At 46.2% G+C, this 20402-nt stretch overlaps 2 protein-coding genes across 6 annotated transcripts in view; one reads left to right on the forward strand and one right to left on the reverse strand.

The window, feature by feature from the left end:
* Positions 1–14417, forward strand: part of cdh23 (cadherin-related 23) — a 40649-nt gene extending 26232 nt beyond the window's left edge. For 2 of the 4 annotated variants that reach the window (XM_034551447.1, XM_034551449.1), the window contains 19 exons: positions 5444–5581; positions 5798–5917; positions 6427–6604; positions 6697–6908; positions 7645–7839; positions 7923–8036; positions 8168–8297; positions 8604–8867; positions 8949–9110; positions 9641–9897; positions 9997–10094; positions 10202–10322; positions 10415–10494; positions 10665–10705; positions 10844–10904; positions 11231–11360; positions 11580–11699; positions 12005–12115; positions 12619–14389. In XM_034551447.1, the coding sequence (XP_034407338.1) occupies positions 5444–5581; positions 5798–5917; positions 6427–6604; positions 6697–6908; positions 7645–7839; positions 7923–8036; positions 8168–8297; positions 8604–8867; positions 8949–9110; positions 9641–9897; positions 9997–10094; positions 10202–10322; positions 10415–10494; positions 10665–10705; positions 10844–10904; positions 11231–11360; positions 11580–11699; positions 12005–12115; positions 12619–12960 (2874 nt within the window). In that variant the 3' untranslated portion in view covers positions 12961–14389. Of the gene's footprint in view, positions 1–5443; positions 5582–5797; positions 5918–6426; positions 6605–6696; positions 6909–7644; positions 7840–7922; positions 8037–8167; positions 8298–8603; positions 8868–8948; positions 9111–9640; positions 9898–9996; positions 10095–10201; positions 10323–10414; positions 10495–10664; positions 10706–10843; positions 10905–11230; positions 11361–11579; positions 11700–12004; positions 12116–12618 lie in introns of all 4 variants that reach the window. The other 2 variants (XM_034551450.1, XM_034551451.1) reach the window with 2 other exon arrangements.
* A 35-nt stretch (positions 14418–14452) lies between these two features.
* Positions 14453–18940, reverse strand: eif3s6ip (eukaryotic translation initiation factor 3, subunit 6 interacting protein). Of its 2 annotated transcripts, none has more exons than XM_034551452.1 (15): positions 18780–18925; positions 18439–18499; positions 18145–18355; positions 17988–18067; positions 17725–17786; positions 17547–17616; positions 17373–17446; positions 16933–17104; positions 16544–16698; positions 16231–16401; positions 15968–16101; positions 15582–15749; positions 15268–15457; positions 14957–15037; positions 14453–14675 (listed from the first exon to the last, which is right to left on the reverse strand). In XM_034551452.1, the coding sequence occupies exons 1-15, from the start codon at positions 18807–18809 to the stop codon at positions 14580–14582; spliced, it is 1755 nt and encodes a 584-aa protein (XP_034407343.1). In that variant the 5' UTR covers positions 18810–18925; the 3' UTR covers positions 14453–14579. The 2 variants fall into 2 exon arrangements, with proteins under 2 accessions (XP_034407343.1, XP_034407344.1); XM_034551453.1 differs by having other exon boundaries at positions 14454–14675; positions 18786–18940.
* Positions 18941–20402: the final 1462 nt, after the last annotated feature.

The following is a 20402-nucleotide window of genomic DNA, read 5'->3' on the forward strand; positions in this document are numbered from 1 at the left end:
CAATCTGTACACATACAACATCCCTGTCCCAGGACCTCACATTGAATCAGGAAAAACTCCCCCAAAATAACCTTTGACAGGGAAAAAAGGGAAGAAACCTTCAGGAGAGCAACAGAGGAGGATCCCTCTCCCCGGATGGACAGAAGCAATAGATGTCATGTGTACAGAATGAACAGCATTTACAAAGTTACATAAATACATTACATGAATATGACAATGTATGAATGGAACTCCAATCCATGAAACAGAAGGAGGTAGAGAGGAGGGGGCGGGGCATCAGCAGGGCCAACGCGGGAGGCCGGCTCACCAGGCATCAGACACCTCCAGGTCCAATGGACCCTATGAGACGTGAAGTCACAACGACTCCGGGGAGGAAGCAGAGTTAATAAGGTGCAATGGAAAGATGTAAATTCATCCATAAGGAGAAAGAGAAGATGAGATAGGTGCTCAGTGTATCCTAAAACATCCCCCAGCAGCCTATAAGCCTATAGCAGCATATCAAGGGGCTCGACCAGGGCAAACCTGATTCAGCCCTAACTATAAGCACTATCAAACAGGAAAGTCTTAAGTCTATTCTTGAATGAGGTGACTGTGTCTGCCTCCCGGACTGAAAGTGGAAGCTGGTTCCATAAAAGAGGAGCTTGATAACTGAAGGCTCTTGCTCCCATCCTACTTTTTAGGACTCTAGGAACCACAAGTAGCCCCGCATTTAGTGAGCGCAGTTCTCTAGTGGGGCAATATGGTACTACAAGCTCCTTAAGATATGATGGTGCATCACCAATCAAGGCTTTGTAGGTGAGGAGAAGAATTTTAAATGTGATTCTTGATTTTACAGGGAGCCAGTGCAGAGCAGCTAATACAGGAGTAATGTGATCTCTTTTCTTAGTTTTTGTGAGTTGCAGCATTCTGGATCAACTGGAGGGATTTAAGAGACTTATTAGAGCAGCCTGATAATAAGGAGTTGCAGTAATCTAGTCTGGAAGTAACAAACGCGTGAACCAGCTTTTCTGCATCTTTTTGAGACAAGATATGCCTGATTTTTGAAATGTTACGTAGATGAAAAAATGCAATCCTTGAGATTTGCTTACCGTGGGAGTTAAAGGACAAGTCTCGGTCAAAGATAACGCCGAGATTCTTTACAGCGGTGTTGGATGCCAGGGAAATGCCATCTACAGAAACCACATCACCAGATAATTGATCTCTGAGGTGTTCAGGGCCCAGTAAAATAACTTCAGTTTTGTCTGAGTTTAACATCAGGAAGTTGCAGGTCATACATGTTTTTATGTCTTTAAGACATTCTTGTCCTCCTATGAATCGCCACCTTAACGTGGTGGAGGAGTTTGAGTGGCTCAGTGATCCTGGGAGCTATGTTGTCCGGGGCGTCAGCCCCTGGTAGGGTCTCCCAAGGCAAACAGGTCTCGGGGGAGAGCCCAGACTAAGAGCGGTTCAACAAACCCTGATGATAAGCAGCCCACGGATTGTAGCCACCTTGCCCGGACAAGGGAAACCGGGGCACCCTCCCGGAGCCAGACCCAGGAGGGGAGCTCGTCGGCGAGCGTCTGGTGGCCGGGCTTTCGCCCATGGGGCCCGGTCGGGCTCAGCCCGAAAGAACAACATGGAGCAGCTGTCACCCTGTGGACCCACCACCCGCAGGGAGAATTATCGGGGTCGGGTGCTATGTAGACCGGGCGGCGAGCCAGGCGGGAGACGTGGGCGGGCCGATCGCCGGCAGCATAGACTAGCTCTAGGGACGTGGAACGTCACCTCACTAGCGGGGAAAGAGCCGGAGCTGGTGCAGGAGGTGGAGCGGTACCAGCTAGATATAGTTGGGCTCACCTCCACGCACAGCATGGGCTCTGGAACCAAGCTCCTGGAGAAGGGTTGGACTTTGTCCTTTTCTGGAGTTGCCCAGGGTGAGAGGCGCCGGGCGGGAGTGGGGATACTCACGAGCCCCCGGCTGAGCGCCGCTGTGTTGGAGTTTTCCCCGGGGAACGAGAGGGTCGCCTCCCTGCGCCTACGGGTTGCGGGGAGTAAGGCTCTGACTGTTGTTTGTGCTTATGCACCGAACAGCATTTCGGAGTATCCGGCCTTCTTGGAGTCGGTGGGAGGGGTCCTGGAAAGGGCGCCGCCTGCCGACTCCATAGTTCTCCTGGGAGACTTCAACGCTCACGTGGGCAATGACAGAGAAACCTGGCGGGGCGTGATTGGGAGGAACGGCTTGCCCGATCTGAACCCGAATGGTGTTTTGTTGTTGGACTTCTGTGCTAGCCACAGTTTGTCCATAACAAACACCATGTTCGAACATAAGGTGGCTCATAAGTGTACCTGGTACCAGAACACCTTAGGCCGGAGATCAATGATCGACTTTGTAATCATATCATCTGATCTGCGGCCGTATGTCTTGGACACTCGGGTGAAGAGAGGAGCAGAGCTGTCAACTGATCACCACCTGGTGGTGAGTTGGATCAGATGGCGGGGGACTCGGCTAGAGAGACCTGGCAAGCCCAAACGTGTAGTGAGGGTGAACTGGGAACGTCTGGCAGAGGATCCTGTCCGGGAGGTCTTCAACTCCCACCTCCGGAAGAACTTCTCACAAATCCCGAGGGAGGCTGGGGACATGGAATCCGAGTGGACCTTGTTCAAAGCCTCTATTGTGGACGCGGCTGCTCGGGGCTGTGGCCGGAAGGTCATCGGTGCCTGTCGTGGCGGCAACCCTAGAACCCGGTGGTGGACACCGGGGGTGAGGGTAGCCGTCAAACTGAAGAAGGAGGCCTTTCGGGCCTGGTTGGCCCAGGGGTCTCCTGAAGCAGCTGACGGGTACCGGCGGGCCAAAAGGGCTGCAGCGACGATGGTCGCGGAGGCTAAAACTCGGGCATGGGAGGAGTTCGGGGAGGCCATGGAGAAGGACTTTCGGTTGGCCTCAAGGAAGTTCTGGCAAACCATCCGACGGCTCAGGAAGGGAAAGCAGGGTCTACCCCAGGCTGTTCTCAGCAGGGGGGGGGGAACTGCTGACCCGGACTGGGGACATCGTCGGGCGGTGGAAAGAGCACTTTGAGGAGCTCCTAAACCCGGCCAACATGTCCCCCGGAGAGGGGGCAGCGCCGGAAGACTTTGGGGTGGATTCACCCATATCCCTGGCAGAGGTCGCTAAGGTAGTCAAAAAGCTCCTTGGTGGCAAGGCGCCAGGGGTGGATGAGATCCGCCCTGAGATGCTGAAAGCGCTGGACATTGTTGGGCTGTCTTGGTTGACACGCCTTTTCAGTGTCGCATGGGGGTCGGGAACAGTGCCCATGGACTGGCAGACCGGGGTGGTGGTTCCCATCTTCAAGAAGGGGGACCGGAGAGTGTGCTCGAACTATCGTGGTATCACACTGCTCAGCCTCCCGGGAAAAGCTTATGCCAGGGTGCTGGAGAGGAGGCTCCGACCGCTTGTCGAACCTCAGATTCAGGACGAACAGTGCGGATTCCGTCCCGGTCGTGGAACAGTGGACCAGCTCTTTACCCTCGCAAGATTACTGGAGGGGTCCTGGGAGTTTGCCCAACCAGTTTACATGTGCTTTGTAGACCTGGAGAAGGCTTTCGACCGGGTCCCTCGGGGGTTTTTGTGGGGGGTGCTGCGGGAGTATGGGGTGCCGGACCCGTTGGCACGGGCCATCCGGTCTCTGTATGCCTGCAGTAGGAGCTGTGTTCGTCTCCTCGGTAGTAAGTCAGACACGTTCCCGGTGGGTGTTGGCCTCCGCCAGGGCTGCCCTTTATCACCGGTCCTGTTCGTGACCTTCATGGACAGGATATCTAGGCGCAGCCAGGGGGCGGAGAGGATCCGGTTCGGGAGTCTCGGGATCGCCTCTCTGCTGTTTGCGGATGATGTGGTCCTGTTTGCCTCCTCGGACCGTGACCTCCAGCATTCACTGGGGCGTTTTGCAGCCGAGTGCGAAGCGGCAGGGATGAGAGTTAGCACCTCCAAATCTGAGGCCATGGTGCTCTGCCAGAAACCGGCGGATTGCTCCCTCCAGGTGGGGGCAAACTGCCTACCCCAAGCGAAGGAGTTCAAGTATCTCGGGGTCTTGTTCACGAGTGAGGGTAAGGTGGAGCGGGAGATCGATAGGCGGATCGGTGCGGCTGCAGCAGTAAAACAGGCGCTGTACCGGTCCGTCTTAGTGAAGAGGGAGCTGAGCCGGAAGGCAAAGCTCTCCATTTACTGGTCGGTCTACGTTCCAACCCTCACCTATGGTCACGAACTCTGGGTCGTGACCGAAAGAACGAGATCTCGGATACAAGCGGCCGAAATGAGCTTCCTCCGTAGGGTGGCCGGGCTCAGCCTTAGAGATAGGGTAAGGAGCTCGGACATCAGGGGGGAGCTTGGAGTCGAGTCGCTGCTCCTTCGTGTCGAAAGGAGTCAGCTGAGGTGGTTCGGGCATCTAGTTAGGATGCCTCCTGGACGCCTCCCATTAGAGGTTTTCCGGGCACGTCCAACTGGTAGGAGGCCCCGGGGAAGACCGAGGACACGCTGGAGGGATTATATATCCCGGCTGGCCTTGGAACGCCTCGGGATCCCCCAGAATGAGCTGGAAAGTGCTGCGGGTGAGAGGGAAGCCTGGGTCGGCCTGCTGAACCTGCTGCCACCGCGACCCGACCCCGGATAAGCGGGTGATAATGGATGGATGGATGGAAGACATTCTTGAATTTTAGCAAGCTGGTTGGTCTCCTCTGGTTTGATCGATAGATATAATTGAGTATCGTCTGCATAGCAATGAAAGTTTATGCAGTGTTTCCTGATAATATTGCCCAAAGGAAGCATATATAAGGTAAATAAAATTGGTCCAAGCACAGAACCTTGTGGAACTCCGTGATTAACGTTGGTGGTCATTGAGGCTTCATCGTTTACAAATACAAATTGAGATCGATCTGATAAATAGGATTTAAACCAACTTAGTGCGGTACCTGAAATGCCAATCGACTGATCCAGTCTCTGTAATAGGATGTCATGATCAATGGTGTCGAACAATATCAATTTAGTATTTAGTATTTTTAAGTGGCTACTTCTTTAACTTCACATATGTTATTTTAAAAGAGGTGTTTAATCACAGCTCACATTTTGTGCCTATCTTTGCAGGAAAATCACAGGTGTAATAACATTGATGATGACCACATGAATGCCAGTGTGATCAATTACTTACACCTGTGTTGGAACAGTCCAAATGAAATTAACTTCAGTTCACCAAAACATAATGTATATATGATATAATGTATATATCTGCTTGTTTTATTATTGTTGACCATGCCTATTGTTTCTGTGGCATTCACTTACTTTTGCGAGTTCATTTTCGTATATATTGTTTAGATTTTTTTAATGTAAAATATTGTTATGCTGTGAGTTGATATATTTAAACTGCACCACTCCAAACTAGATATCAGTGGTCTGTGTCCTTACCTGCGTTTGTAGGAGCCCGTGTTCGAGAACGTGGACCTGGGCACCATCATAGTTCGTGTTAAGGCTACAGATGCTGACTCTGGCCTCTTTGCTGTCATTGAGTACAGCCTGGTGGACGGGGAGGGCAAGTTTGGCATCAAACCATCCACTGTGAGTTAACCTGTACGCTAGCACATCCACTTCCTCAGCCGCCAGAGCAACGCCCTCCTCACATTCAGAGCTGTGTGTTCACATTGAACGTCATCCTGTTGCAAGTAAAAGTTGTAAACAAAGCGTGCTAAAGATGGATGATGAGAGTCTTGATTCAACCACCACTCCCAGTCAGCCTGTACTTCCTTCCTAATCATTCCCTCTCCCCTGTGTCAGGGAGAGATCTACATCCTTTCTCCTCTGGACAGGGAGACAAAGGATCACTACACTTTAACCGCTGTTGCCCGTGACAACCCTGGTGGCAGCTCCAACAACAGACGAGAGAACTCTATCCAGGTAGATACCACTGGCTCTAATGACACAAAAAGTTAGCACGTATAAACACCACATACCATCTATATTAACACATATGAGAATCGTATGTGTCATAATATGACACATAGAACATGGCATAGTTCAAATTTCAGTCATCTTAAGTTGTGTTGCAGCAATACAATCAAGTATATTTGGATTATTCATTTATTCAAGCAAATACTTACTCAGGAAGTGATTTAAAGGGCCCAACAATAATCCGTTTTTGAGGCAGATTTTTGACATTCTTATAAACCTGCCAATTTTTCTTTGATTAAAATGGGATTTTTAGGAATCCTTTAATTTGGTTATTTTGTTGTATTTGGGAAAATATAATGTTGTCAGTGCACTCTAGACATACGTTGAAAGTGTTTCTAGATGACCATTAAACATATACATATTTATGTGCCGATGTACGAGTCGGGCTTTACGTGACCCAGAATTCAACCTTGTATCGGCAATATTCTTAACATCTGCCTGACGGTGCTTGTCAGGTTCTGGTGACCGTCCTTGATGTCAACGATTATCGACCCCGCTTTACGGAGCGAGTGTTCAGCACCAGCGTGTTTGAGAATGAGCCCAGTGGAACGTCTGTGATCACAGTGAAGGCCAACGACCTGGATGAAGGAGAAAATGGAGCGGTACTCTACAGAATACTGGGACTCCATTCGGGTATGGATATGCTAATAAAAGCCTCATGTCACTTTCCTAAATATTCTGATTGAAAGTATAATTGTTCATATATCTATACTTGGTCTTTTTAGATGCGTTCTCCCTGGATCCAAACACAGGGCTGGTGCGTTCTCGCCGCCTGCTTCAGTCCTCTGAAAATTTCAACCTGACTGTGGTGGCTACAGACCAGGGGCGTCCTCCCCTGTGGAGCACTGCAGACCTGATCATTACAGTCATAGATGTCAATGACAACAGGCCGCTGTTTGTCAGGCCCGCCAATGGAACCATCATTCATATCTCTGAGGTATCTGTATTCATTTGTCCCAATGCATGTACTGTTGTCTTCTTCTTTTCTAAGTCTGATTTCTTGGTCAAATTATTTTCTCCTGATACATAAACTGTTGATACGCAGTACTGATCGGATACTGTTGCTCTAATTTACAAAGTTCCCAATATGCACAACATCTGCCTCACTATGTGTGACTCATTGCAAAACATGTAACACCAAGGGGTGCGGCGGTGCTAAGAAAATGAGTCAGTGGCTCACTGATTAGTTGGAAGTTGATGTATTTAATGTGGCCAATATTCACTCAGCTTTATAAAGTCAGTATCAGGGCCCTACTGGCATATTGGATGAGATATTGTAGTGAGTTAGTGATCAGCTGGTGAACATTGTGGAGCCTTTAGGTGCTGAGAGGAGCATTGGACACAAACATAGCCGCATATCTATGCGGCCATGTTTGTGCACCATGCAGGTGGTACACTTGATGTGTACACTAAACTCAAATAGGGGTTCAGGTTTCAGTGTTGTTTACAGCTGGTTTCCGCTGCCCCCAGGTGGCCATAAAATCACTTATTCCAGGTTTCATGTTCCTAACTACACCTCGGCTGCTTCTGTTATGACATGTCAAATGTCTGAGGATCAAACTGTCCAAGTTTCCAAGAGACCATCTGTTAGCCGTTCTGCAACAGTCAACCTTTAAGATGCAAGTTGAGAGGTTCACACGCGCATATACTGACAGTGTTCGCCCTCCCTGTAGGAGCAGCCCCCGGGCCTGCCGGTGTATGAGGTGCACGCGACAGACTCCGACGAGGGGGTGAATGGAGAGGTCCGCTATGGCTTCCTGCAGACTGGAGCGGGCAACAGAGACTGGGAGAACTTTCACATCGACGCCATGTCCGGAGTCATCACCACTACTGTGAAACTGGACCGAGAAAAACAGGCCCTCCACAGCGTGAGTCAACTGTGTGTGTGCAGTTGATGTACTTGTGTGTTTCTTGGTGTGTTTGTTTCTAACTGAGCACAAACGTTTATCAGCTAATCATCGTGGCCCGCGACATGGGCCAGCCAGTGCCTTACGAGACCACACAGCCTCTGCAGGTGGCGTTGTTGGACATTGACGACAATGAACCCGTCTTCCTTAAACCACCGGTGAGTGTGAAGCTCTCTGCGTACGTCCTGACGTCTGTACATGTGCACCTGTAATAGAGCTGCCATGTAACGGTTTGCCAACGTGTTTCCCTTTTGGTCTGTGTGTGTGTGTGTGTGTGTGTGCACCTCAGCGTGGCAGCTTGCCTTACCAGAGGATGGCAGTGCCAGAGCACTCCCGACCCGGTACTGTGGTGGGGAATGTAACCAGAGCGGTGGACGCGGACGAGGGCTCCAATGCCATTGTCTACTACTTCATTGCAGGTAATGAGGTGTCCTACAGACACAGCAGCAGCATGTTTGATTTAGCTGTTCATGTTAAAACTGTAATACAAAAATTTCCCCCATGAGTGGAATTATTTAGGTTGACCTGCCTACTTGATACAGATCAAGCTACAGTAGCGCATAAGGAGTTTCTCTTGTGTGTTCAGATGAAAGACCTCTTACTTCAAAAGCCCAGGAATAATGAGGACGTGTGTACTGACCCATCCATCTTTCTTTTCTATTTCAAGCTGATTCCTTTCAGGCTTTAGGTGACTGAACACAAATACTTTCCATCTCTTCCTGCAGGAGGAAACAGTGATGGAAACTTCGGCTTGGGTCTAGATGGAGAGCTGAAGTTGCTTAAGGATCTGGACCGTGAGGAGATCCCGGTCTACTCAATTATCATCAAGGCTTCCAGCAACAGGAGCTGGACTCTTTCCAGGGGTCAGAAGGCAGCACGGGCCAAAGCCTTGGACCCTGCCAGTGACCCCAGCCTGCTGGAAGTCCGCATTGTATTGGAAGACATCAATGACCAGAAACCCCGCTTCACTAAGGCGGAGTACACTGCAGGTAGCCTGCCTTCTGGTACTCGTACTGAATGTGTGTGCTGATCTATGTAGAGCCACCATCACTGTCCCTCTCTGCTTTCAGGAGTTGCAGCAAATGCCAAAGTGGGCTCGGAGCTAATCAAGGTCGTGGCTATAGATAACGACATCGGCAACAACAGCTTGGTTCAATACCATATTGTTACAATCCGCTATTTCCAGTCACAGAGCAATGGCAGTGAGGACGTTGGCAGCATCTTCATCATCGGTGAGCTTCCTCATTCAGGCGGTTTTAAATATTGACACACACTTTTTTCATGCCTGTTTAGTTCAACATGTTGCCAAGATCTAACCTCTAATTACATGCATTGAGTTTACAACAAGGTCTGTATTTTGGGGATCTGAAATATACACAAGGCACTAAATCCCATGAAAGGCCCAAAATCAACAATACGGTCTCAATACTTTGAGGAATAAGTTATATCAGGGAATACTTGTTAGTAGGATAAAGTAATTGTGGTTTTGTGAGTGAAAAATATCCAATATGACCAGACTTATCTTATTTCATGATCAATATTATGAACTGTGTTTGAATCAGAATTGAATACATCTTGTTTGATGCCAATATAGAATTAAAATGACTTGAACAAAAATTGACTAGTAGTTGTGTATCTGCTTCCTGCAGCCAGTTCTTATCTTCTCGTACATACTGTTCACAATCTCTGAGATGGGGACTGTTCCGTATATCAGTGCTGGTTTCTTTATTCAGAATAACCTTCTATCCCATTATCTCCACAGGTTTGACGGATGGTATCATCCGAACATATGACCTCTTCACCGCCTACAGCCCTGGCTACTTCCAGCTTGAGATTTTGGCTTGCGATTTGGTTGGTCACAGTACAACAACCAACGTGAACATCTACATTCTCCGGGGTGACCAGAGGGTCAAGATAGTCTTCAATGAGATCCCTGATTTGGTCCGCGAAAACCAAGAAGATTTCGTCAACCTGCTTTCCAACATTACTGGAGCCATTGTCAACTTAGATGATATACAGGTGGGGCATTCTTTATGGTAATGGACTTATGTGATTTTATTTTTTTGTGCTGTGTGTATAAATATTCAAAACCTTTGTCTCACTCTCCTTTTTATGCAGTTCCACGTGGACAAGAAGGGCAGGGTCAGTTATGGTCAGACAGACATGCTCATCCACGTGGTCAACAATCAGAGCAACACCATCCTTGATGTTGCAAGGTACACCATCTTCCACTCCACTGCTGCAAGGTAGCGATGTTTAACACTTCCTGTATGAGTAACAGCAGGAGTTTACCTGCTGTGTCCTGGTGTTTTGTACTTTGCAGGGTAATTCAGATGATAGATGAGAACAAGGAGCAGCTGAGGAACCTGTTCAGGAAATACACCGTCGTGGATGTTCAGCCTGCTGTCAGTGACAAACTGCCGGACGACATCACCACACTACAGGTCTGCGAGGCTGGGACCTCCAGAAACCCCACAGGCTGTTGCAGATGTTTTGTCTCTTTGTGCCTTTAACTTTCTTTTTCCCCCTCTCGCAGCTAGTCATCATTATCCTGGCTGTGCTGCTGTGCTTGGCAGGAATTCTGTTTGTCACAATGAACTGGCATTATCACAGAGTGTAAGAACCCTTTCAGCAATTTTGCATTGACCTGGATTTATGTGGAATCTCGCGTAGACTGAGTCATTTGCGATCTGCTCAGTCATGGACCCTGTTTCCATGCTGTCAGCCTGAGCGGCGGCATCAACATGTTTACCGTCTCATGACACGTGCTTCTTCCTGTGTTGCAGACACCAGAGGAAGCTGAAAGCCATTGTTGCAGGATCAACAGGTAAGAAGAAGCTTCGTTGAGGGGACGGTCCCACCAGCTGTTAACTTCAGGATGTGGCTGTTATGGCTGTTAACAGTTGTAAATGTCGGTTTAGTTTACAACTGTTTTTCTTAAAATGATCTGTCCTCTACCACCCAGGGAACCAGGGTCTAATGGATATCCTCGACATGCCCAACACTAACAAGTACTCTTTTGAGGGGTGAGATCAACGATTCTCGAATTGCTTAAAGGAATCACTTTGTGTTGTTATCACACAACTAAAAAAAATGTTCCCACTGTATTTTTTTCAGTAGTTCTGAGTTATTTATAAAGATCAAGGACACACTTTTCTTTCGCCAGACTAACTGTTCACATTATTTATGCTAAGCCAAGCCATACTTAGCATCTTCTCATCTAAGTCTCGGCAAGAAATCAAATAAGCATGTTTCCCAAAATGTCACAGTATTCCTTTAGGTTGAGTGGTGTTTGTAGCTTGTCATACCTCCTCTTGCATGATAATGTTTGCAATGCTGTTTGCCTGTGCAGAGCTAATCCAGTGTGGCTGGACCCATTCTGTCGCAACCTGGAGCTCGCTGCTCAGGCTGACCACGAGGACGACCTGCCGGAGAACCTGAGTGAGATAACTGACCTGTGGAACAGCCCTGCACGCACTCATGTCAGTACCAACATCTGTCTGAGTTAATTTATATAGTTTTAGGAGCTAAAGAAGTTGTATTTTATTGTGATGCTGAGAAGGTGGAGAGTAAGGTCATCATTCTCAACATCACACAAGTGCCTTTTACCAAGGCATTGTCATCTGAGGTAACCCCATTGTATAGCTTTCACAACCGTTTTTAAGCACGTGTGTGTGTGTGTGTGTGTGTAATTCCCACAGGGCACGTTTGGTCGAGAGCCTCAAGCGAAGCCTGAGGATGATCGTTACTTGAGGGCAGCCATTCAGGAGTACGACAACATTGCTAAACTGGGCCAGATTATGAGGGAAGGGCCTATCAAGGTAAAACACCTGTATGTCAGATTATCCAGTTAGACACAGTCACATGAAGACGTCCACATCTCAAAAAGCCTCTTTTGTGCTGGTCCTTCCCAAAAATCATTGAGGGGACAAGGTCAGAGGAGAGGATCTAGGACTTCCTCCAGAATGTCCTGAGAACAAAACAAAGAGAGAGAGAGAGAGAGACGCCATGGACTCAACGATGGTCCTGCTGTGGATTCTTCTCATTTATGACTTCTGTGACAGTGAGGGTGTGTAAGGAGGATGGTGTTATAGACTGTGTTTGATCCCAACTGCCGTTCTGTCAGGGTTCCCTGCTCAATGTGGTCCTGGACGACTACCTGAGGCTGAAAAAGCTCTTTGCAGCTCGACTCGTCACAGTGTCCACCAGTCAGGGAGATCACTCGTCAGTCACTGAGGTGGGCTAGGACAAACTGATGGTCTAACACCGCCGGAGAGTGATCTTGCATTCCTGTCATTTCCCATTTTGACCTTTAGCACCTACTCACTACTTCTGCTGTCTTTGCTATCTTGCCGCCAGACTTTGGGTCAAATAAAGTACTTCAAAAGTCCATCTTACCACACAGAAATTGCCAGAAAGTTGAGACTGTCACCGGATATGGACCACTTACCGAAACTTCTGAATGGCTCTGATGTGGAAACCTCACCCATGCAGTCTTCTCAGACTAACTGCTAAGAATTGTTTATTTAACCCAGGTCTGGAATGAAATGTATTTTTTCTCCACTGTTCTATTGTTTCACTACTTTTCCAAGTTGTTAATGCAAGTGATCTACTGATTTCTCCACTGAAACTTCTCCCTTCCACTGGTCTACCTCTCAAACATTTTGCTTGTTGTCAACCTGATCCATTTGCAATCAGTAGGTTTAACTCTCCCTCTCCTCTTGTGTCCTCCTTCGACAGCTGATCCAGAGTGATAAGGACGATGATGAGGACGAGCATCTGGTCATGGGCGGAGGTCGCGGCACACTGCGCTTTAAGCACAAGCTTCCTGTGGAGTTGAAGGGTCCCGAGGGTGTGCACGTAGTCCACGGCAGCACAGGTACCCTCCTGACCTCTGACCTCAACAGCCTGCCAGAGGACGACCAGCGGGCCCTCGCACGTTCTCTGGAGGCCCTGAACGCTGACGGGTGCCTCTATTCTGAGCGCAACTCCCGCACTGAGTCGGCCAAGTCCACCCCGATGCACCGCCACAAGAACGGGGACACCCTGTCGGAGAGTCCCCTGGAGATCACAGAGTTATGACTAGCCGAGGCCTCGCTGGTCTGAGCGTGAGCGCGGCAAAGGTTCATTCAAATGCCCGTAGGAAATGGAACATCTTAAGCAAGGCACGTTTCTTCATCGACTTTCATCTAAAGAGCTAAGTGGAGAAGAGAGACTAAGCCTCCCTGTGGGAGAAGCTTGTTGAACCATCACCTCATTCTCAGTAACCCTTTTGCAGTTGAACCTGGACTGCATACTCACACAAATACACACATTCCAAAAAAATTAAGCTTGAAACACTCAGACCAGTGGCTGGACATCGATGGGACATTGAGAAAACAACCTAATTCCGGTTTTCGTGCGCTGAATTTTTTTCTTTTTGCAATACAATGCTATCAGTGTTTGAGTGAGGATAGGACAGTACAACTTTTCTCTTTCAGATATTAGGTACATTTTATTGTTGGGAAATTATAGATGGACATTTAATGCAGACAAGAGCACTTCAAATATTTCCCCCCAGTGATGCTCACAGTGGAGTTTCACCTATCACCAAAATCAAGAGGGGCCTTGACCATTCTGCAATCGTTTCAGTACTAGAGTAGTTTGAAAAAAGTATTTTTTGGGGGATCCATGGGGAAAAAGACAAAACACTCAAGTCTGCTGGACGGCAGTGAATGTTGACCCTGCACTTCATCTTTAGCGTGGAGTCGGTCATGTACAAGGAGACGCTTCACTAATGACTGAAAGATTCCAAAATCGATGATGGTGAAAGGAGGATCAAACATTGTACAAGACTGGAGCCACGCAAAGACCACTAAAAATACTTTGAATTGTGGATGAATTTAATATAAAAAGGCAGTCAAAAGAAAACCATGGCAAGGACTTAAATAATAAAAAAGTGAATTATCCGATTTTATAAACCTAAAGATGGCATTGCGCACAGACTTTACACTGCCACCCGAGGGACTTGAGTCATGCTCAAAATGAGCAATGTTTGCTTTATTTTATAGAAAATGTGATGGAATTAAAATATTTTTAAAGAAAATTGCTGGCTTACCAAATTAGGTAGGGAATCATTTTGGATGTTTGGAGTGTGTATATTGTGCTATGGTGGACATGACGTTCTTGTTTCCTTTGACAACAGACGCTGTTTGAGTGGTGTTTATGTATATATAAATATCCATTTTGTACATTTTTCTTTCTTTGTCATTGTCACCATTCCTGAGATCTGTGTTGGGTGATCTGTGATAATAAAATAAATATGCAACAGCCCGTGACCTCGGCCAGTGGATCATTGGAGAACCTAATGCAACAGAATTAATATTAAATTCATTGAGATTGATAACCTTAATTAATGACCGTCCTCTCATTCAGGTTGAACAAAGGCTTGACTTCTATTCAAGACAAACCTAAATGTAGATATTGCACCTGTGCATCTTTTTATGTAGGACTTCCCTAAACTACCTGAGGCAGTTACTGATTGGTAAATACTGCCATCTGGTGGTTACAGAAAACACTTGACAGATAGACAAAGCAAGAGTTTAGCCCACCTCTCCATCAGTTTATTGATGCCAGGTTACATAGAAAAGTTGTTATCAATAGTATTTGTCAAAAGACTGAGGGGGCAGCGAACTGGGTCACTGTCATCTCTACAGCTGCTGTCAGACTGCTCGAGCTACTGCACTTGTTGCTGTGGTGGTTGCCGACACTGCCGCCGCGGTACTGATGGCCGGCACCTTTTTCATGGTCTTGTTCAACTGTAGAAAGACAGAGGGATTTTTACATAAGATAAAACTGGAAGTCCTATGTTTAAAACAAATCTGTTCAGGAAAAGGCTATCTATAGAATCAGTCCCGAGTATGTTTGTGAACTTTTTTTTTACATCAGTATTGGTGACAATACTTTCAATTTGGCTCCAACAACAAAAGGAAATGAAAGGGAAACAAACGCCACTAATAAATAAGTTAATACTGCAATTAAATAATGGTTTGTGTACTTTTTCCATTCCTTCCCAAAGGCATGATGGATCACTACTCACCTCCTCAAACTTGTGGATCTGTCTGATGAAAAAGTCTCCATAGCGACGAGCAACTTTAGTGTCAGCGATGTGGATCATGTCCTGTGGAAGTGTTAAAGAAAAAGCTCATTAAAAGTACAGCGCTGCTTTAAAAAGATGTCCCAACAGTGAACAATATCACCGCAAAAAAATTACTTTCACATTTCTTTTATATAGTGTGCGCATCAATATTGACCTGCTGTAACAACTAATAGGTTCCATCAGGGTCTATCTGCCATACTATTTAAACTGTTCATGATGTCGAACAAAGGCATCCCTTTAATTTAACACACCTTATCGATGTAAAAGTCGACCTCAGAAGCTGACTGGAACTCTCCGTCCAGAGCTGAAACGCCACTGGTCCACACCAGGTTCTTCATTTTGTGTTTGAAGACGAGCAGCTGAATACGGAACTCCTGCTCGGTCATGTCCAGGAATCCTGCAAGCTTGGCTACTGGCATGGTGGTGTACAGCTTCAGGAAGCTGCAAAGATACACCGTGACTTAGATTACATGTATGAAAAAAACTGCATCCAAGATGCAAGATCCATACCGGTACAACAACAAAAGCTCACATGTTGACCACTGTCAAAGTTGTTATGCTCTACCTGCGAATGGTGGAGAGCTGGGCCTGCTGCTGCACCTCTTCTGCAAAGACCTTCAGCTGCTGCTGGAAAGGCTCTTTGTGGTAGTTGGGGTTGTCGTAATTTGGCACCACAGGCGACAGGAACTTGGGACAGGCGAAGCTATAAAGCTCCTCAAACACCTGCAGGTCGCTGAGATGCAAACGGGAACATTTGTGTCAATTAAGTCATTGTTTGTTTAAATACAAATACTACATTTCAAAGCCCAGTGCTCAGACCCACAAGCAAAGAGATACATGCATTTCACTGGACATTACAGTGACGTTGCGCAACAGTTGAGTATTAAAACACTGAGAAACATTGAACCCGTAAACAATTGTTTCAACACAATGTGATGAGTTTCTTCTTACCCTTTCTGCATTCGCAGCATCTTGTCTCCGTACTTCTCCCTCAGCTGGGTGTGGATGCTCTCATCGATGCGCATCGGGTACATAGTAAGTGCGATGGCCAGCAGGCCATGCATCTGCTCATTTTGTTTGTTAACCTAAAAAAACATATACAAGTATTAAGACCCGTTTCAACTATAATACCATTTGATCATCTCAAAAAAGGCATGAATGAAAACACCAGATGTTTATTGTTTGTGCATTTAGCAAGCACTACTCTCACTGACCATCTCATATTTATACGTCGACCTCTGGAACATGTTTCTCGTCCTCTGGATGTAGAGCAGGATGTTGGCAAAGACTCTAATAGCATCCTGGTAGCGCCTCATCATCAGGTAGGCAAAACCCACATAGTAATATGTAGTGATCTGGCACTCAGGGACACGGGAATACATACTCTGAAAAGAAAAGAAACAAAATAGATTCATGGCTGTGGACTACGTCAACAAGGAAAAGACAACATAAACACAGAGTTTGGCATATTGTGTTCATCATTAGTAGTAGTATTGGTGGTGAAGCTCTCTACATTTGGTGGTTTACCTTCTTGTTGAGCTCAATGTTCTCCAGGACTTTGATGGCCTGGTAATAATCACCGAGCAGAGAGTGAAGCCTCAGGAGCCCCACCAAGCTGAAGTAACCCAACATCTTGTACAGGGAGTGACGCCCGTATTCTCCAGCCACACTCTCTGGGTCTCCTGCAACACACCAACAAATAACATGTTAGCTGCCTCTTCTTACACGTAAACTGAATACACTGCTGTCTCCATGTTGAGGTTACTTTATCCCCAGAAAACTACTCAAACTAATGTTTTACAGGACTATAAATTTCCTGAGAACCTAAACTGCACCTTATTTTAGTCACTTGAACATGGTCCAGGTCAATATTTTACCTCCCCCCCCCCTCCCCTCCCCTCCAAAACATTCTATACCTCCACTGGTGTAGATCTCAAGCTGGCGGTTAATGTTGCTCTTGTCCACCAGGGAGTGGAGTACGTTGAGGACACTGTGGACGTTCCAGATCTTTGGGTTGTTCCTCAGGAATTCAATCTCCTCCTCTGACTTTTTGGCCGTCTTACAGCGGTACTGACTGAAGGACTGGAACTGGAGAGGAAAGAGTGAAATAAATATATCAGTGTTAACAGAATTTAAACCTAGTTTACTCGTTATTAGATTAGATGGAGATAAAAGACATTAAACCACATGGGCCACATCAACATGCACTAAATAATAACCATAGACAAGTATGGGAAAGCTACGTTTAATACGCCACTCGTCTGGTACTCCTTGTAGATTAATACAGCTCTAGAAATACACTCTCTGGTGTATATTTCATAAGACACTTACTCATGCAGAATATAATGCACTGTACCTGGTAGATGAACTCATCGATGATGTCCCAGAGCCACTGGTTTGGCAGCTCCAAGGGGGCAGGGCCATCGGCATCTGTTTAGAAATCACAAATATTCTCATATGACTTGACTTATTAGGAGATATGTTACACTGATTACTACAGGTGAGTTGAAATTGTATTCTGGTAACTTACTGAGAATGTAATTGAAGAGATTGCAGTAATTGTAGTACGACTCAAACCTCTGGTCCAAAGTTGGTCCACCCTGATAAAAAAAATTTAAAAACTATTTAGAACAAAATACTCAAGACATTTCCACACATTTTGCAGAGTAATCGAGATTGATAAGTGTTTATATTGAGCAGTGACTCACGCTGACTTTCGCGTAAATGTGTCTGTAGTACAGTTCCTTATAGAGGATGATGAACACAGCATCTATGGGAGATAACGGGATAAAAGAAAACTGCATAAAACAATGACATGGACGCAAATTAGCTCATATCAATGGAAAACGATTGGCATGAGCATTTATTTCATCAGTTTAAGAACTAATACAGAAATCAAAAAAATATTAAATGATGGCGTCTGTGCAAAGGCAAAAAAACAAAACGTACAGAAGACTGATTATAAACTCACCAGCGCCAACGAGTGCTGCAATGGCCTCAGCCTCTGGCCAAGGAGAGTTCTTGAAGAAACGGTCGGTCAACTTGTTCCAGCTGAGAAGGAACACAATAGGAAAGGTGAGACATACACTGTATCTGTTAAGAGGTAATTTACACTTAGTCAACTTTACCTATTTTCATAGACGTCTTGGATCTCGTAGATCTTCTGTTCGATGCTCTCACTGGAAACTCCGTTGGACTGCAGCTCGTAAACCTTCTGGTCGATCAAGTCAGAGGTGGTTTTATGGAAATATTGCAGGAAGTTCTTGATCACCTCGGGGATGACGGTGTAGGTCTGCTGCTCATACTGCCTCTCATAGGCCAGGTCTGCTTTAGGGTCACCTGCGAGGAGATTGGAAGTTAAGGAGTAGACTCTGAAAGGTGATCTCATTTACATTTAGATAAATAGTGGGGTGTATACTAACCGGTGTGCAGGTCGCAGTCGTTTGGGTAGGCGTACGGGTCATACTGTGCCGGAACAGAGGACTGAAAGAAGAGTGATCGACGCAGAGTTAATATGTCATCATTTATCTAAACCGTTATCTTCTACCTCACACAAACTACATCACAGGGACGGTGATGTTATGGTTCGTTATCTGTGGAAACAAGGCTACGACACTCGCCACCGTCATGCTGGCTCATCGAAAGCTCACGTTACAGTTATGCCGGTGGCTTTACGCTAGCTAGCTAAGCGGCTAACACTACCAAGCGTGCAATTGTTAGTAACACGAGAGCGTCAAAGCACCTTGAAGGAAAACAAACGTACACTTACTTCTTCCTCTTCCTGGTATGACATGATGCTAGTTATTATCCCAAGCTCACACGCCGGAGGGAAAAACGATGAGTTAGCTAACGCAGCTAAACCACGCAGCTAGCGACGGAGAGAAGACCGGAAACGGAAAGAAGAAGCTGTGATGCACGTGAAACAACGACAGCATGGAGCATTGTGGGAAATAGAGTGCCTTTACTAAAACCCTTGTTGGAGAACATGACATTTATTTTCATGAACATTTCTTAGTTAATTTATGCTGTGCAAATGAAAAACTCAAGATACAGTTTCTCCAAACTACCACAAAAAAGCTGCAACGAGTGCAAGGCGCGCGAGGCCGGACGTTATGTCTCATTATATTTATCAATTGGTTGATGTAACTTAGTTGCTTGACGAGTTGTTTCTCTTCTGTCTGTACAGTCCATGTTCTGCTCTCTGAATACTTGTAACCTGAATGAACGGCGCTCTGCATCATTATTGACAGACGTCATGTTAACCTGTCGCAGCGGTTGCCACTAATAACATCCACGGGGCTCCGTTCCTATTTGCGTCAAACAATGATTGCGATGCAATGTATTAATTAGTGATGCTATTAGTTACACCTGTGCTTAACGACGCAAAATGACCCAAGTTATGGGGGAACAACTGTTGTCAAACAAACAAGCGCCACAGACGTATTGTTTAGGATATTTATGAAGCAACGTCGTTGTTTGGTTTGACTATACCTTTTAGTATTTAAAAAAATCCTACACATATATTGTAATCCTTTGATATATGAAGCTCATATTTAAAAACATAAACAAATTTAACTCGTGATAAAGTGCCGCTTGCCGAGTATGAAGTCAAAGTGAAAATGGGTGACGTAACGGATCAACATGGTGAGCGCTTGTAACTACACGTGAACCCCGTTAGGTGGCGGTAATGTCGCGAGGTCCCGCTCTCCATAATCAAGAAGGCTCAGATGGCCACGAACTTGATACAAGTGAAGTCGAGGAGAGCATCAAGAATAAACCGCTAGTTAGACCACGTCCTTCCAGATCAGGCCGTAATGTTGATTATAGCCCGCTCATTTAATATTAACTAAGAAGAGTTTGTCATCCACTACTTTCAGTACAATATGTGATTTATACCACTATAATGGGAATATTGCGAAATCGTAGCTGCCAGATTTAAACGTATTCTGTTGTCTTAAAGAACTTTGTGTAACTTTATTTTGAGAATGGTATTTTAAACTAAGAGATCATTTTGTTGTCCAAATTGTATATTGAAGTGCATGTGTGCGTGCGTGTGTGTGTGGGGGGGAGTCCTTCAGTAGGAGAGTTGGAGCACAGTCTGTGTTTCTTGTTCTTGCTGACCCTCCCATCAGACAGTAGTCCTTCTTATCCCCTCCTTTCTTTGCCAATTGAATATCATCTCAAGGTCCTCTGGGGAAACCGGAGTTCTTGTTGTGGCTTTAAAGGAGAAGAAAAAGAAAAAGGGTGAACCCTTTTGAAAAAGAATACCTGGCGTGTTTGCCTCAGCTACCAGCAGCAGACGGAGTCCCTCTAAACGTATACCGACCTACCGGCTAGGGAACTGCCTGCATCCGATAAGGGATCTAGTCGACCAAATCAAGTGTAG

This window comes from Cyclopterus lumpus, chromosome 15, assembly GCF_009769545.1.
Source record: "Cyclopterus lumpus isolate fCycLum1 chromosome 15, fCycLum1.pri, whole genome shotgun sequence".
Classification (NCBI taxonomy): Eukaryota; Metazoa; Chordata; class Actinopteri; order Perciformes; family Cyclopteridae; genus Cyclopterus; species Cyclopterus lumpus.